A 17,699-nucleotide genomic window follows, 5' to 3' on the forward strand; every position below is an offset into this window, starting at 1 on the left:
ACCCAGCTCTGAGCGGAGCCCCTGCCTTCGTATTGCCATTGGGTTGTCCCTACTGTCCCCAGCACTGGAGGAACCGTTTTGCATTTCTTGTGCTTCCTGAACACCTGAGGGGGGTGGGGCCCTCTGATCTGACACAGAAATGGGGAGTCTGACAACGTGGGACCATGTTTCCTGGGTGGCGGGGTCACTGGTCTGACAAAGCCTCCTTCTCTCGGTCTCTGTACCCCCAACACTGGAGTGTACGGCTCTGGAACACCAAGGGGAGTGATTGCATTAGTGCGTGTGTGAGTGTGAGCGTGTGTGCGAGTGTGTGTGGAGGGGACGAGTTGTCTTAGGAAGCTTTGATTTGGCCTTAGGCCTAGAACATCTGCCGACGTGCCACACTGGACTGGGGACTTATTGGGCCCTTATGTGGTTTTTCTAGAAAGCTGACATTGTTCTCCAACCTGCTCCTGGCCCACTCAGCTGATAGCCCCGAGGAACAGAGCGTCAGAACGACTTACATGTGAACCCCCAGTACCAGGTGAGACGACTCGGTGTGCCTAAGTCTTAGCGACCTGAAAGAGGGGCTCGGGGTCTGCTGTCACACACAGGTGAGAAATGACAAACGAGGGATGGCTGCAAGGCTGCCTCCGAGTTCTAGATGTGTGGAAGGTGGACTGCGAACACTCTGTCCTGACAAAATGGACTTTTATCCCTCACAAAATTGGAGACGGGATCACGATACAGCAAGTTTGTGAGAACAGGGGAGAGGAATGGGTCGGCTAAGGGGGTGAGCAGACCCAAGAAAGGACCAGTTGACTACTGGCCGGACTCCCGCCTGTGCACCCAGGCTCGGGAGGGGACTTCGCCAGAGCTGCCCCCATGCGGGTACAGGAGATGGAGAAGACACAGGGGGCCGGCGGTGGTACACGTGCTGGTTGGATCCCTTGTTATTCCAACAGCTCCTCCCGTGAAGATTTTAGCCCCAGCTCACTGTCCGCTCTGACAGGGCTGCAGGCACAATGCTTGGCGACACCGTCATCTGCCAGATGCCTCAGCCAGCCTCTGCTCCCTGTCCCCCTCCTCCAGTGACGTGCCTTCCTCCCTGACCTTGATCTTCTCATTACCAGCTGCTACAACCCCTTTCTCAGCTCAGTGTCAAAGGGCTCTGTCTCCAACCAGCCCTCCTTTCTTTGAGGCTTCCTCTCTGGTCCCCTAACTCTAGCCCCAGGAATTTACCCCAGGAATTTACCCCACGAACTCACCCCTTTTGTCTACATTCACCTCCCCTGGGTCCTAACTCCCACCTCACCCAGCTTAAGATCCAGGGCCAAGGTTCATCGTCCTTTTGTTGCGCCCTCAGCTTCTCACATCCTCTCTTGCTTCGTTGCTCTCACTTCTCAAACACGTTCAGAGTGAGATCCAGCCGTCCACCTGCTCCCCGTCGGCACCCGGAGGAAAGCCCCACGCTCAGCTGATGGCTCTCAGCGTAAAGCTGTGCTCCCCGACCTCAAGTGGGCGCTTTGTGGTGCCCAGTGGCCAGCCTATATTTTCTCGGCCATGTCCTGGCGCCTGTCCCTGATAACCATGTCATACCTTCAGCGTGCCTCAGGTCTCCAGCAGCCCTCCTCTTTCTCACTTCAGCTAGTGACCCGACCCCTATGCTACGTCTGCGTCCATGTGCTTTCCCTGAGACCTGCCACTGTGGCGGGCCGGCCCCAGCTCCTGCACATGAGTTCCCCACTTGCTCTTCCCCACACAAGCAGGGGCAGGGAGAGGTCCAGCGGGAGGAGCGGCAGCGAAGCCTCCAGAACGGGCTGCCGTTCTCAGGCAGGAGCGGCTTTCTTCCTGCAGGTGGAAACTGCGCAAGCTGTGCTGGTGGCTGCCCAGCACACATCAGCCCTTGGTGGCGCTGGACAGCTCCCAGCAGTGCTTCCCTCACTCCCAGGAGCCTCCTGTTTTGGATTTAGGAGGACCACAGCCGTTCCCAGCTCTCTGGATTTCTGAATGCCCCTCCCCAGAAGTTTCTCTAAAAATACATGGCAGAAGCTGCCAAAGACAGATGGTGCAGTGACAGGCCCCTGGCACTCAGTTACAAGCCTGGTGTTCAGAAATGTGAAGGGGCTCAGTGCCGGCTCACAGTTCTCAGATGGCTGGTCCGTAACTGTCTCGTGACTTATGTAGCCATTCACCGCCATTCATTAAATTCTCACCTCCACTCATTTCCCTCTCCCCTTGGAGCCACTCATGAGTTCTCACTGACCTTCCAGGATATGTTTGGCTGTCTGCACACAGCGGAGGGCTGGGGAGGTGAAGACGGAGGTGATTTGGATGCCGCTGCTCAGTAGTGCTTCTCCTGGAAAAAATCAGGTGGGAAAATGCCTCTGAATAAATGTAGCCTCCTGTGGTGGCAACCCCGACAGGTGGCTTCCCAGCTGAGGTAGGCAGGACCTTAAGTGCCCCCAAGATTTCCACCCCGTGCTCTACACACTCTGTACAATCCCCTGGAGGGGGTGGAAGCAGCGAATCTGTGAGATGGTGGCCCTGTGATTATGTCATGTTCAATGGCAGAAGGGAGGTTACCACAGGTGAGCCCATTAAAAGCAGAGAATTTTTTCTGGCCATCACAGAAGTCAGAAAGACTCAAAGGCAGAGGGATTCAACATGCAAGAAACTCTCCTGTTGGCGTCCCAGATCCCGGGGCGTGTGGTACAGGGTATGGAGGTCTCTCGGAACCGACCATGGCCCTGCACTGACAGCGGCGAGGGAACGAGGACTTCAGTCCAAGGCGCTGACTTCTCCCACCGCCTGATGCGTTTGGAACTGCTTCTGAGAGCCTCCAGGTGGGAACCCAGCCAGCGACTGTGATTTCAGGTTTCGAGGCTCCGGGCAGGAAACCCGCCACACTGAGCCTGCAGGACTGTGAGCCGACACATGGGCGTTCTGTTAAGTTCGTTCTGCAGCGATGGAAAACCACCTGAGGCTCAAGGAAGCATGAGCCTGTGTACCACATACCCTCTTGCCACATGAGAGGACCTGATCTTTGGGGAAGGGGATCTCTTCAGAATAAAAACGCCATGGTACCAAAGTCAGGAGGTTTTGGTGGATGCTGTCATTGGCTGAACTGTGTGCCCCCAAATCATACTCTGGAGTCCTAACCCCCAGTGCCTCAGAGTATGACCTTATTTGGAGACAGGGTCTTTACAGAGGAGATGCAGTTCAGATGAGGTCATTAGCATGGCTCTAACAATCTGACTGGTGTCCTTATGAAAAGGGAAATCTGGACACAGAGACGTGCGTAGAGGGAGAAGACGCCGTGCACAGCCCCGGAGAGAGGCCGGGAGCAGGTTCTCCCTTTGACCTCAGAAGAAACACCCTTCCCGCACCCTCATCTCCCCACAGCTGTAAATTTCTGGGGAGACAACACATTTCTGGCGATTCAGCCACTCTATCTGTGGCATTTGTTATGGCAGCCCCAGGAAACAAATAGAGAAGCTGACATTTGCCAACGTACACCGAGGGTGCCAAAAAATGTATACACATGACTTGTATTCATCTTTTGTTATCAGTATATATTGAGTATTACAATTTTAATACACTTTTTTCCTTTTTACAAATGTGTATACATCTTTTTGGCACCCTCTGTATACCCATTCAAAGATACTCCCAGAGACACACACAGGACTGTGCAAACATGCAGGTGAGGATCTAGGCATGAAAACACAGAGCGGCGAAGGTCTTTTACAGAAGGGACACACACATGCACGCAGACAGGACAGACCAGGGTGCTGCGGAAGAAGGAGCCGAGGCAGGGCCATGGGGAGCTGCTCACAATGACCTATGGGAGTCCCAACTGTGTCACCCTTCCCAGCTCCACGTCCAGGGACCTCACATCAGTGACCTTGAAACCAGCCATGGTGTGAGCACAGCATTTCCACCAGTGAAATCAGCACGCACCACAGATCAGGGCCGCCCCGCCCGCCTGCCAGAGAGCTGGTGACCAAGTGTCATAGCACGAGTGAGGAAGCAGGAGCAAGGCCTCCGGCGAGTTCCTTCAGTACCAGCTGTGTGACTTGGGAAGACCAAGCACCTTCCTGATTCTCGATTCGAGTTCCTTCATTCATAAAACGAAGACCACATGAACTCAAGGGCCAATTCTGTTCCAAAGTCAGTCATGTGCAACCAACAGAAAACAAAGGCCCAGAGTGACAGATTTTGAAATCAAATCAAAGAGGGCATGTTGTTCTTCCTTTCTTAGATGACAGCGTCGGTGCAGAGCGGTCATTATTCCTTCCCTTCCCTCCCCACTCTTTCCATGCCTTTCGTTCCTCCCGACTCCCCCAACCGTCCATTCCTGGGTCAAATCTCTGCGATTCCACTTACTAGCTGGGTGACCTTGGGCAACTTACGTAACCTCTGTGTGCCCCAGCTTCCTCAATCAGCAGAGAGGGGGTAATGCTAATTCTGACCTCCAGGGTACGTGCCGAAGGACCAATGTGCATTAGTGATAATCATTGCTACGATTATCGCTGCTATTCCTACTAGAATGACCTGCAAACGTACCTGCCGTTCTGGACTGGAAAATTCCACAAGACGATAACGGTGGATCATTTTCAAAGTCTTTGATGCTGTTGCCCCGTCTAGGCAGACTGCAAGGGAAGTTCAGATCTGGCCGGTAGTATTTCCCTGAAGCATAGACATGTACCAGACATTCAGTTCTCGTGTTAATGCATATTTGTCCCGTAACCCCCTCCCCAAGGGCAAGACCCACATTATAAGCATGGTTCTCATTTAAATTTTCATCCACTGTGTGTTTTTTCTCAAACGTGCTCTGTGACGTGGATTCAATTTGAGGAGAAAATGCTGCTCTACTGCACATACATTTCTTCAAATACAGAAAATGTAGGTTTCAGCCCCAGGAATCCTGAGACTCTGTCTTCCTCTAACCCTTCCTGAAGATTCACTCACACAATTTTTCTGATTAAGAACCAAGTGTCTCCATGACTGACTGAGCTTCCCCTGATAAGCATCTCAAGTCGACATTAATTAATTAGGTGAAATTGGACCCTTCCCAAAGCTTAAGTGTGTCACGTTGCCTACAGGGACAGAGTACGTATGGCAGAGACGCCCCTGCCTTGTGCTGGAGTCAATTGCTTGAGAAGGGACTGGAAATCTGGTGGATTCACTGGAACTGCCCCCACCCACCCCTCCAGAGGCTGCGAAGCACCACCCTGAGCTCTAATCTGACACCACCAGGTATTGGTCATGTGACTAGAGGCAAATGACTCTGTCTCCTTTATTAGTAAAAGGGGAGATGATAGAGTTGTTGAAATGAATCAGTGAGCTAATGGCCAGAGCCTGGCTCAAGGAAGTCCTCAGGAAGTGGCAGGTCTGAGCTCATTACCAATGTGTCGATTACCCCGCCGAAGACAGCACACCACGGGAAGCCCTCACACCCCCCAAGTGACCCCCAAACCTCCCGGTGCAGCAGGTCCCCGCAGCCCAGCTGACTTCCCTGAGGCCTGCAGACATCACATGGCAGGCTGTGACCATGCAATACCAGCCCCCCCGCCTTTCACAAACGCAGAGGGAGGCAGTCAGCTATTTTGCATGCCTTGTTTTTTAGTTTCCATGCATGATTTCTCTGGAAGCTCCCTCCCTGGAAATTCCATCGGCAGAGACTTTATCTGAACCATCAGCTTTAAAGAGCTTTATTCAATGCTAACATATTAGCTGTGTTCACTGGAAAAGGGGGTATTTGTGTTTTTTTCAAAGAGAAGTTCCATCGGTTGTGTCTCATTCTCAAAGGCATTTGTGATCCAAAGGGTGTCAACCAGCTCCATGGAGGAGTCTTGCCTTCAGGGACACTTTACCTGTGGTCGCAGCGAGGGGCACAGAGCAGAGCTCAGAAGAAGACAGGGTGTGGGGCAGGGTTATGTTCTGACGGGAGTGGAGTGTATAGGATAGAGGTGCTCTGGGTCAGCACTGCTGGGATGTAAGGGGCCATGTGAGGGTGTGGGTGCTTGAGGCAGAGTGAGCAGAAACCAGGAGGAAAACTGGAATCAGAGGAGAGGCCAGCAGCACCCCAAATGCCCCCTTGTACCGATTAAACAGTGCAACCTACAACGTGCAGACAAACTAGACTGTCAGTATTCACTTGACCAAGGGATCCACCAAAGCTTCCTTTAAGCTGGTAATTTCCAGTGCCTTCAAATATTCTCCCTGATCGGTCACTTGAGCTTGTGTCTGGATAGCCAAATACTCTTCCTCATATCCACCTGTTGTCCTGTTGTTTCCTCTTCGAGACTTTGTGTCCCTGCCTGGCCTTGTTTCGTAGACACCATAACACTACATCTGAGGGTTCTGGAAGTACTGTGTTCCCCCGAAAATAAGACCTAGACTAACCATCAGTTCTAATGGGTCTTTCGGAGCAAAAATTAATATAAGATTCGGTATTATATGATAGTATAGTATAGTATAGTATAGTATAGTATAGTATAGTATAGTATAGTATACCCGGTCTTATACTAATTTTTGCTCCAAAAGACGCATTAGAGCTGATGGTCCGGCTAGGTCTATTTTCGGGGAAACACGGTATGTCAGGTCATGATGTGATCTGCTCAAAATTTTTCTGGTATGTGCTGGTCATCTGCCAACAGTTTTCCCTAGTCATTTACCCCTTTTTTGACTTGCTGGGCCACTGGAGGGATCCCAAAGGACCCGACTAGCCCAGCTGCTATGCATGGACTTGATCACTGTGCTTGTCCACTCCTTGGCTGAGAAGTTGTGGCTTTCCCTGAGGGCCGAGCGCTGGCCCAGAGGTGGCCCAGCAGCACAGGGACTGGCTCGCGGGGAGGTTGTACTTCCAAGCACGGTCCTTAGTTCTTGGCATCCTGAGGGGTAAGGTGGGGGTAGGCAAGACATATGTTCAAAAATACACCTGACATGACAGGGAAATGACCACTGCAGTGACGATTAGCTTGGAGAGACAGAGTGACGAGACTGAGAGGTAGGGTAAGCGCCAGCAGCTGAGGGCTCAGAGACCGCAGTTAGTCACGTTGACTTGCTTGAAAGTCACTGTTGCACTCGCTAACCACATATCATGTGTGGGCTGCTGAGTAAGCAGGACTGTCCATGTGTCACACAAGCAGACCTGCTTACCACTGAAACCAACACCTTCATCTCCCTCAAAGCACTTGAGGTCAGATACGCACAGATAGCACATGTGCTCAAACGCGTACATGTACGGCCTGTGCAGGGACGTGCAGCGTGTACCCATCCTACATACACAGTCTATGCGGAGTCACTCTAAAGAGTGGCACCATGGGGAGTGTGGCTCAGAAGCCTGAGAAGTGATCTCACGGGTCAGACTTATCTTGCTTTTGTGTGTAGACTTGGCCAGGACGTTACCTACCATCAGGAGTGGAGCACTGCTGCAGCCATGACTTGCCGAAGATTTGATCCACCCTCTCCCCATGGCGTACCACCAACACGCTTTTCCTCAGGATTGTGCCCTGAGATGGAGGAAAGAAAGTGAAGTCGGGGTAAGCAACAGACATGCCAAAAACACTCCATCAGCAGAGTAGCCCAGCCAAACATTGCTCAAGTGTGCAATGGAACATCCATATTAGATGTCTTCTAGATGCATCTCTCCTCGTCACCCAACAGCTGGCCGAGCAATGGAATCCCTTCCTTCCTGTTCAGTAGCTACAGCCCAGTTCACCGACATCATGACAGTGAAACAGGACGAGGACTTGCAGGTGGAAGCCTCCTACTTCCTTGCCACTCTTTATTTCCTGGGCAGTATACACAGGAAATGAAAAGAAACAGCAGTGCCTGAACCATGGCACATCAACTTTTCTACTCTCCTGTCTCTCGTCCAAGTCCTTATCCTGTCTTAGTCCATTCCGGCTGCTCCAACGGAATACCACAGATTGGGTGGCTTATAAACAACAGACATTTATCTCTCCTTGTTCTAGAGGCTGGAAGACTCAGGGTGCCAGAGGTCAGGGAGCCAGCACGGTCAGGGGAGGGCCCTCTCCTGGGTTGCCAACTTCTCACCATGCCCTCACATGGTGGAATGGGTGAGGGGGCTCTCTGGAGTCTCCTTTATAAGGGCCCTAAGCCCTTCATAAGGGCTCCACCTCAGGACTGAAGCATCTCCACAGGCCTCACCTCCTAACCATCACCTTGGGCATATGGACAAGGCAAAGCGAGTATCACGATTCTCTTACTGGAGTCTGCAGCTGTTTGGTTCTGATGCAAACACACATCCCCTGGGCAGAGCTGCAAGGGGAAGCTTGTCTTGTTGCCTTACAATTTTGAAGTGTCGTTGCACAGGGCCTGTCCATGCTGACACCAGGATGCCTTCCCCTCCAGGAATGAGTGTTAAAGCATCCCTTCCCATTCCCTTGTTCCTACTTGACCAGCAGGTATGTTGCAAGGCATGCACGTGCTGCGTACTGACCATCTCACAGTACCATCAATGCATTGCGCTGAGGCATTGGATCTGGGGCATTTTCTTCCCTGGAAGAGCCCAGCGCATTTCAACTTTGAAATGCAGAGCTTGGCAGCAGGAATATTAAAATCCAGTGAACGGTCGGTCCATGGGAAGGGGATGGACTGAGCCCAAGTTCACAGCACAACAGGGCTGTGTTGACTCTGGTCATTAGGTTTGGTATGTGTTTCCTAGGGCTGCTATGACTGAGTTCCACCAACTGGGCAGCTTACAACAAAAACGCATCCTCTCACAGTTCCGGAGGCTAGAATTCCGAAGTTAGGGTGTCAACAGGGCCATCCGTGCTCCCTCAGAGGCTCCAGAGGATTGTCCTTCCTGCTTCTTCCAGCTCCTGGCAGCCCCAGCAATCCTTGGCTTGTGGACACATTGCCCCAGTCTGTCCCCACGCTCACATGGTCTCATCCTTGTTTGTCTGTGTCGTCTCCTCTTGTGTGGATCAAATCCCTCTGTTTCCCTCTCATGAGGACAATTGTGATTAGATTCAGGGCCCACAGGATAATGCAGATGTATAGAGCATCAATTACGAACACAAAATGGACTCGAATCATTCCGATATCTGTGTCAGTCAGAGCGACAGTCATGCCAGAGCCTCCCGTGAAAGCTCACCCAGTGAGCGCCTGACCGGGTAACTCCAGACACAGGGTGGAGTGTGACCACCTGGACACTTTATGTGACTGCAGGTGGGGGCACCACACCCAGTCTCGGGCATAAGACCAGAGCTCTCTGATGGCTCCTCGCTCAGGCCTCCCCTGACGAGCTGACAGCCGCACCTGCACTCGTCCCAGATGGAGCCCCTGAAACCTCACGTCCTGACTGTCTCACCAGCCTGACCCGACGCGCGACAAAGCGCACACCAGCGCCTCGGGACTCTCGCTGAACACAGGACTCTCTCTCATGCTTCTTTCCTAAGACTCTGTTTGCCTCGCCCAACCCCTACCGCTTGCACACCTGTGGGAGCCTCCTGTGTGAAATCACTCCGCCTGGACTATTGGGGACTGTGCTCTGGCCGGAGCCTTGGTTACGTGGGAAACCGAGTAGCAGGACTGGATCCAAGGCTTTATTCTCATAGTCTGACGTTGTGGAAAGACACACACGTGTGAGACTGCTCTTTGACAGCCGCGTCCCGCTCACAACACCAGAATAATCTCCCATCAAGATCTCCATTCAGTCCCATAGGCAAAGGCCCCTTTTCCTTATAAAGTAACAATCCTAGTTCCAGGGATGAGGGCCTCCTGTCTTTGGGGCCCTTATTCAGCCCATCGTCCCAAACCTGATGCTACAGTGTTCCTTTCTTGCTATACAGAAGAGGCAAACTCGGACCAGGCGAGGAGGGTTTTCATGCATTTAAAGCACCAGTGGGTTTAGCTACAGGCCAAGCAACAAGCTAAGCCTTTCATTCCAGATTCTCCCCCTCCATCAACCTAGAAAGCGGGGCAGAGCCTCAAGGAGGCCCCCGTTCCAGCCTGCTCTCTGACTGTCCACCTAGCAGGGCAAGTCCAGCCTCCGGAGCCTGGGAAGCTTGGGGGTGGGGAACCCTGTTTTTGTCTCTCTGTGGCTGGCAGTTCTCTGGCTCGTGGTCAGTGCCTCCTCTTCCCCGGGCCATTATCTCTAACTGAAGACCTGGCTCAAGGGGACGTCCCATTGCTGTCCCAGCACCCAGTGTCTTGTGTTCAGCTCTTGTCTGGCCCGAGCGCACTCCAGCCTGGAGGCAGCCTCTGGGGGGAATGGATTCTTGGAGATGGAGGGTGAATTTTGGATTTAGGGTGATTCAGTCATGGGTCTCCATTAGGACCCTCATTAGGTCATCCAGCGAGATTTACTGGCCAGGCCCCGAGCCCTGGGACCCAGGAAGGAGCCCGACACTGTGGTCCTGCTGTTTGGGCAGCAACAGTCTCTCAGCCTTGAGGGCCTGGCCTGCGGTGGACATTCAACATCCCGTCTCATGTAATTCTTGAAACAGCCCAGTGTGGGGGGTGCTTATCTATATGCTCCCCACAAGTCTCTGTCTTCAGACCTGTGAGATGGGGATGCAGGGGGACTAATGCCTCCTGTGCCGCTTGGGGTGGCTGAGATGAAATCCTCATGTAATGTGTGAGGTACATAGTGGAGACGTGGAGGGATGGCTCATACAGGCCCTGGAGGCATTGCCACGTAACTGGGGACCAGCCAGGGGCCAGCTGCAGGTGCCACCCTGCCCCCGGGGTTCCTTGTAAGGAAGAGCTGTGGCCTCAGACCAGAGAGGGCCAGCCTGCCTGCCCAGACAGTATCAGGGATGCTGTGGTACCTGTTTGCTTTTGGGAGGTGCCCTGCCAGCAGCCTTCACCCCCTGGGTGTGCCCCATGCAGGTGGCAAGGCTCAGGGGCCCCTGCAGTGACCCTGGCCTTGGTCCTGAGGCTGCCGGCCCCCAAGCTACTGAGCACCAGCCTCCTCATCTCTCCCAGCCTTGACTTCAAAGATCAGAAGCTCCATCCAAGGGGGAGGGGACTCCTCAGGGTCACCCCGCTTGCTAAGGAGAGAATCAGGATTCTGGGCAGGGCTGTGTCCCTGTCGGTCCCCTGCCCCCTGAGCTACAAATAGGTGCTGTGCTGCCTGTTCTTGCAGACTCTTCAGGTGCCCGGGAGCCCCCAGGCCAGTTCACAGCCATGGGAGTGGGGGTGGGGTGGGGAGGGGCGGAGCCGCCGCTGTGCTCTGGGGCAGAGGCTGTGTGTCTATACAACACCAACCCTGCGAGGCTGTGTCTACACAGACTTACGGGAAAGGGTGGTGCTGCTTAGCTCATGGGACAGGAAAGGGACTCCGTCACCTGTAAAGCCTGAATGCTGCCCATGCTCCTGGGCCTTGGTGGAGGATGCACTTCCCCATTTCGTCTGCTGCTGGTATCACCGTCCTTTCTGGAGTTCAAGTCCACGGCTAGACTGAAGGTGTACATCCTGTGGGAGAAGAAGCGAGATGCTGTCATGGTGACGGTGGGAAGCACCTGGTCCCCCATGTGGTCACGATGGCCCTATCAGGTCACTGTGAGACGAACTGAAACGGCGAAAAAGCTCAGTGCTCAGCACAGAGGAACTCTCCAGTAAATGGGGGTTTGTCACCATGTCACCAGCTGTGATGGCTCACCTGGGTCCCCCCAAATTCATATGTTGAAGTTCTAACCTCTGGCACCTTAGAGTGTGACCTTATTTGGAGAGGGGGTCTTTAAAGAGGTGATTAAGGTAAAGTGAGGTCCCTGGGGTGGGCCCTGCTCCAATCTGACTGGTGTCCTTCTGAGAAGCGGACATGGGGACACGGACATGCACACACGGATGACCATGTGAGGACACAGGGTCTGTAAGCCCAGGAGAGAGGCCTCGGAGAAACCAGCCTGCCCTCACCTTGATCTTGGGCTCCCAGCCTCCAGCACCCAGACTGTGAGAGCTCAGGTTTGTGCTGTTTCCCCGCCCCGCCTGGTGCCTTGTGATGGTTGGCGGCCCGAGCAGACTAGTATAGCATCCTCTTAGGGTCACCGTCTATGGTGGCTGGAGGTAGGTGTGATTGGGATGCAGGAATGAATCAGCAGGGAGTTGACGTGCTGAGAGCGATGGAAACACACAGGAAAGGGGCTGAGGCCCTTGTGGGAGGGTGGGTAAAACAGCACCTCAGGAGTCGCCAGCCATGAGGAAACCGCGACCTGTCCAGCGAGCGGAGAAAGGTGCATGGTGTGGGCAGGTGCTCAGGGGCTATGGGACAACCAAGGACAAAGATCACAGCAGACTGTGGGGACTCCAGGACACCAGGGGAGGGGGTGACGCCCTAAATGAGCAGGTCTGGAAGGAGGGCAGGGGATGGGCAGGAGGAGATTGACGGAGGAACAGAGAGTCTGTTGTCACACCTCCTCCCAGAACAAGCAAAATCGTGGTCCCCTGGGAAAATTCATTTTGTAAAAGGAAAGGTCGTCTTTATCAACTCTATTTAAAATAATCGACAATCAGGTTAGAGAAATGGGGCGGTGCCTGGAGAGGAAAATGGGAGAAAGGAAATTGGGCTTGATTTTGTTTCTAAGATAATAGCATGTTTGTTTGCTGCCAGGAAGGATTGGGGGGGTTTCAGGAATGGTCATTGGGGACTGTGAGGGGCCCTCGGAGGGCACAGGCTGCTCAGGAGGGGTGGGAGGCAGGCGCCAGGGTGGCTGCCCTGGGCCAGGAGTGAGTGTGCCTCACGGCCTGATGATGGAGAAGGGTGCCTGGGACACAAGCTGTAGGTGGGGGCATGCAGGACAGAGCTCGTGGACACCCTTCACCCGAAGAAGACAGTACATGGCCTCCTAGTTCAATGAAAAGTCAGACACAAGTCACCTGGTGGGCAGATGGGCCCAAGGGCTGTGTCCAGGCCCCCAGGCCAGCTGGTTGGAGGCACAGAGAAAGAGGAAGGACAGGTGACCTGATCACATGGGGGAATGGCAGGGCACATGGTCTGTGCTACTATTTCCTGAAAAGCGTTCTTCTCATCTGGCTCTTTGGGTTGTTGTATTCTTTATGCTTTTTTTAACACGCAGAAACCTTAAGTTTTAAGGATTTAGTAATCATTGTTAACGACAGTTCTAAGTCTCTCTCTTTAAGATTCTTTCTATCGCTTCTGTGCTTTCAAAACTCCCCCCAGTCCAGAAGTCAGAAATACATTCATGTAAACTGCCTTCTATTTTTAAATCATTTTCTTTTTTTTGGTTATCTTGGCTTTGTCAGGAGCTGATTTCCACGCACAATGCGAGGGCATGTACAGTACCATTTCTTTGATGGCCATTTCTGTCCTTCTGTCTGATGCACCATTAGCTGTAAACCCCCACCAGGCCAGGCCTCCAGCTCCATTATCCATCCTGTTCCATTGACCTGTTTTTACCTCTTTCCCTTGAGCCAGCACCGTACTATTGATTTGTAACATGGTTTTAACATCTAGTTAAAGATGTTTAAAAAGATGTTAAAGAGAGGAGACTATCTCCTCTCGTTATTTTTATTTTTTTTCGAAGTGTTCTCAACTCTTCTCCTGTTTATTTTTCCAGGTAAACTTTTCAGTCACTCACTGAAGTTCCAGCAAATGATCCCACAGGGAGTTTTCCTGGAATTTCATTAAACCTGGAAATGACTCCGGGAGGCACTGATATATTCACATGATTCATTTTTTTTTTATCATGAATGTGCTGTGTTTCTACTTTTTCAGCCAATTTGTTTGCATTGCTCTCATAGAGGCTTCCTGACCCCAGATGCTCAGGAAGCGGCTAGCTCCTGAAGCCTCCATCCTGAGACACCAAGGAGACACAGAGTTGGGGGCATCTTAGGGGCGTCCAACCTGCATCTCATGGGCCCACAGCCTCAGGGCACCTGTTCTCACCTCCACCATCACACGCCCTAGACCATTCGTCACCAGTGTGGTGTTTTGTTTTAATGCAATTCTTGTCTGCAAGTTGTATCTTCTCTCTTTGTGTTGTTGCCTGTCCTGGTTTGAGCTGCAAACTCCCACGGGTGAGGACCAGGTCAAACAGACTGACTTTGTTCATATGAAATGTGAGCTTTAGTTGATCGTAAGCAGACCCATAACCCTGATACTACATTCGAACCATTGACATTTCCCTCTTCAAACGAGCACACTCTCAGTAGTGGAGGCACTATTCGTAGTCTCCGATTGACACAGGAAATGTGGGTTGGTTTCCTCTTCCTGGAGGCGAGGTGGGGACACCCGCACCCTGCTTGTGGCTCAGTGTAGAGAGCAAACCTGTTATCTATAAATAACATCTGTGAAGGTTACAGTTAGGCACAAAACTGTATATTTTCTTGCTGGTCTTTCAAATGAAATACAATCAAGATTATGATGGCAAGGTTGGCAATGAGAAGAGAAAGGAAAGAACTTAGCATTTCATCGTTTCTGTTTTTCTCTTTGACTTAAGAGAAAGGTCACCTTACACCATAGAAAGAGATGGGTTTAAATTCTCACTGGCTTTTAAAAGGGGCACAGCTGCAGTCCGGCTGTGGGGTTCTACGGTGACGTCCCTGTATGGCTTTGCTGAGGCCACCATAACAAGGTACCACAGACGGGCGGGATAAACAACACATTTGTTCTCTCACAGTTCTGGAGGGTAGAAGTCCAAGATCAAGCTGTCGGCAGGGCTGGTTTCTCCGAAGGCCTCTTCCTTGGGCTTGTCAGTAGCCGTCTTTTCCCTGTGTCCTCACGTGCTTGTCCCTCTGTGTATATCTGTGTCCAGATCCCCTCTGATAAGGACACCAGTCAGATGGGACTAGGACCCACTCTACCAGCATCAAGTTAACCAAGTCTCCTCTGTAAAGGCCCATCTCCAGCCATAGTCACATTCTCAGGTGCCGGGGCTCAGGGCTCCACCATGTGGATTTGGGGAGGACACAGTTCAGCCCAGAATAATACCTTTATTATTGTTAAGCTACTTGCCACCAGCTCATGCTGTGGTTTTGGAAAGTTCCTGGGCTTGTACAGCTTGAGTGTTGGAAATGGTCTCCTCTTCTCTAGCAGATGAAAAACATTCCCTAAGCACCACCATTCAAGCTTCTCTGTCCTCGCTTCCTCAGTTATGCTGTATACATTCAATATGGAGAGTTGAAAACCACTGTGACTCAACAATATGCTCCATTGTCACCACCACTTTGGTCACCTCTCAGCCTTTTCTTCATAGTAATGGACGAATATCGTCACGTGAATGACTGTTGAGGGCCTCCCAAGTCCCGGAACCCCCAGCATACAGGCTGCGCTCGTTGGACTGGTGACAGGTGACTGACGTTTTAGTTGCTCAGCAATGAGCCCCATGGCAGCAAACTCACACCCAGAAGTGTGTCCCCTCAGGCAGGGGGGGCACTCATCCCCGTGTAGTTGCATACCTGTCCTGGGCGCTGTTCTTGCTGCCTGGGTTCCAAAGCCAAGGGCCAGCCCTGTGGCTGAAGCTGCAGGGGGTGTTCACCTGTCAACCATAGCTGAGCTACACTTTGAACTGTGCCGTTGGATCACATTTCCCACTACTCATCATGTGAGTGACATGCCAAGGCATTGAAGGACCATTTTCTAATTTAAAAACCTTTAAGTGTTTAACAAAGCCCATTTTGGGCAGCTTTAAAGGACTTAGTCAGGATCCCTGAGCTGGACAGCACCTGAGTCTGAGTTATTTGCCATTCTGGCCCATAATCACCTGTCACAGTTCGTCTCACTGCTTCTCCAGTGAAGATGGGGGTGCTTGCAAAACACAGCCAAGCAGACACCGCACAGCCTCGCCAGTACTTATTTTTCTCTCCTTGTGTTACAATTTTTCTTAATACTTCTTAATTCCTAAGGTAAACTTGTCTCCAGAAAGAATCGTCCCAGAAATGTCAGGCTTAAAGGCTGGAATGGTTATGTTGGTGACAGGTGGCCCACAGATTAATTGTGAAGCAAAAATGTAAGCCACAAACTCATCTTTTACAGCCTTCACTGCGTCGTTCTAGACACATCCAGGTTTGCCAATCGCCTGGTGACAGTGAAGACCCTCTGTCCTGAGCAGGGAGTGGAGGTCCTGCTGTAACGGGGGCTGTAGGGGGGCCCCATGCCGCTGGGAACTCAGATGGTCAGCTGGGGTGTCAGCAGCATCTCCGCAAACACTGCATTAGGCCAGATGGGGATGTAGTTGGTTCTAAAAGGAAACAGTGCTTCCTTAACTGTGTGACGTCACCCAGCGCCCCCAGCCCTCCCGAGGTGGAGTGTTCTCTGTTCTCCAAGAGGAGGCTGGTATTTGATTATCTCTGTAGTCCCTGGGGGCACCAACATACTGTGAGTTTTGCTGGCTCAGAGGACCCGTGGCCATTTATGCTTTGCCAGAAAAACTGGTCTCCCTGCATCGCAGACGGCTGTAATCGTGCGGTGGAAGCCGTGGCCCTGCTCACACTTGGAGCCAGGACCTCACGCTGTGCATCCTGTGTACACACCTCAGCCGGGGCCGTCTGACTTCTTCCTCTTTTACTCGATTTCTTTATATTATTTTCTTTACATTCAAAATGGATTAATTTACATTTTGAATAAGCAATATTTTTATATGGTTTAAAAATTTTAAATTATGGAATGGTAGAAAGGGAAAAGTCTCCCTCCCATTCCTGTCCCATTCTCCCAGCTCCAACCCCAACCCCCATGGGTCACCACTGTGAGACGTCTCTAGAGAGTCTTGTTTCCAGGGGACTTTTAGGCAGAGACACGCATATAAACGCATATCATGCATACATATGTACAGACAGTTATGTTTATCTTCACGTTTTCCCTACAATTATTGCTATACATACTGTTCTGACCCTTAGCTAGGATGTTCTCCATATCAGCACATAAAATACTTCCTCATGACCATTTTTAACAACAGCAAATATTCCGTTGTATGGATGTACCATGACCTATTGCATGGGCTTAGATTTTAATTTAATTACCCCTTTCAGCAGTTTAGGTCATGACTGAAAGCATACGCACACTTTTCCCATTTATCCAATCAAATGCCATCTAGTTGCTGCTGTGAAGAGATTTTACAGATGTGATTAAAATCCCTACTCATTGACCTTAAGTTAATCTGAAGGGAGGTTATCCTGGGTGGGGCTGATTTTCAGTTGGAAAATCTTTAAGAAAAAAAGGATGGGGCTTTGCTGAGCTCAGAGATTGCAGATGGCAACTGAGTCTGCAATTGCTCTCCCATCTGCCTTCCCGATTGTCACACACTCGCCCGTGGTTTGCAGCTCTGGGCTCCTTCCCTCCTTCTTGCCTGTACTTAATTAGCTAGTCCCAACAATTGCACAAGGAAATTCCATGTAGTGAATCCACAAATGCATGTGTAGCTACATAGTGTGCAATATATGTCTATATTATAATAAAGTACATAATACAAAATCATAGAACAATAGACATTCACTGTTATATTATTAATAATCGTTATATATTAAGTATAAAGTAATATAAAGTGCATATTTTATATATGTATTTATAATATAAATATGTATGCATATCATGTAAAAATTACTGTCTCCGCTGCTCAGTGACGCTAAATGTGGCATCAGGAGTGGGGTGCTGCTGTACAAGTACCTGAAATTTGAGAGCAGCTTTGAGACAGAGTGGTGGGTGGAGGCTGAGGGAATACTGAGAAGCATAATGATTCCTAAATTACCTTAACGGACTATTAATAGAAATCTGGATATTAAAGGTATCG

The 17,699-nt window shown here is 51.2% G+C and overlaps 1 protein-coding gene across 2 annotated transcripts in view; it reads right to left on the reverse strand.

The window, feature by feature from the left end:
- UBASH3A (ubiquitin associated and SH3 domain containing A) overlaps positions 1 to 17,699 on the reverse strand; it is a 40,500-nt gene that overhangs the window by 8,349 nt on the left and 14,452 nt on the right. For both annotated transcript variants that reach the window (XM_019745660.2, XM_019745661.2), the window contains exons 7-10: positions 11,304 to 11,430; positions 7,397 to 7,496; positions 4,546 to 4,668; positions 2,246 to 2,338 (exon numbers count right to left, since the gene is read on the reverse strand). In XM_019745660.2, the coding sequence (XP_019601219.2) occupies positions 2,246 to 2,338; positions 4,546 to 4,668; positions 7,397 to 7,496; positions 11,304 to 11,430 (443 nt within the window). The remainder of the gene's footprint in view (positions 1 to 2,245; positions 2,339 to 4,545; positions 4,669 to 7,396; positions 7,497 to 11,303; positions 11,431 to 17,699) is intronic.

Source organism: Rhinolophus sinicus, linkage group LG01, assembly GCF_036562045.2.
Source record: "Rhinolophus sinicus isolate RSC01 linkage group LG01, ASM3656204v1, whole genome shotgun sequence".
NCBI lineage: Eukaryota > Metazoa > Chordata > Mammalia > Chiroptera > Rhinolophidae > Rhinolophus > Rhinolophus sinicus.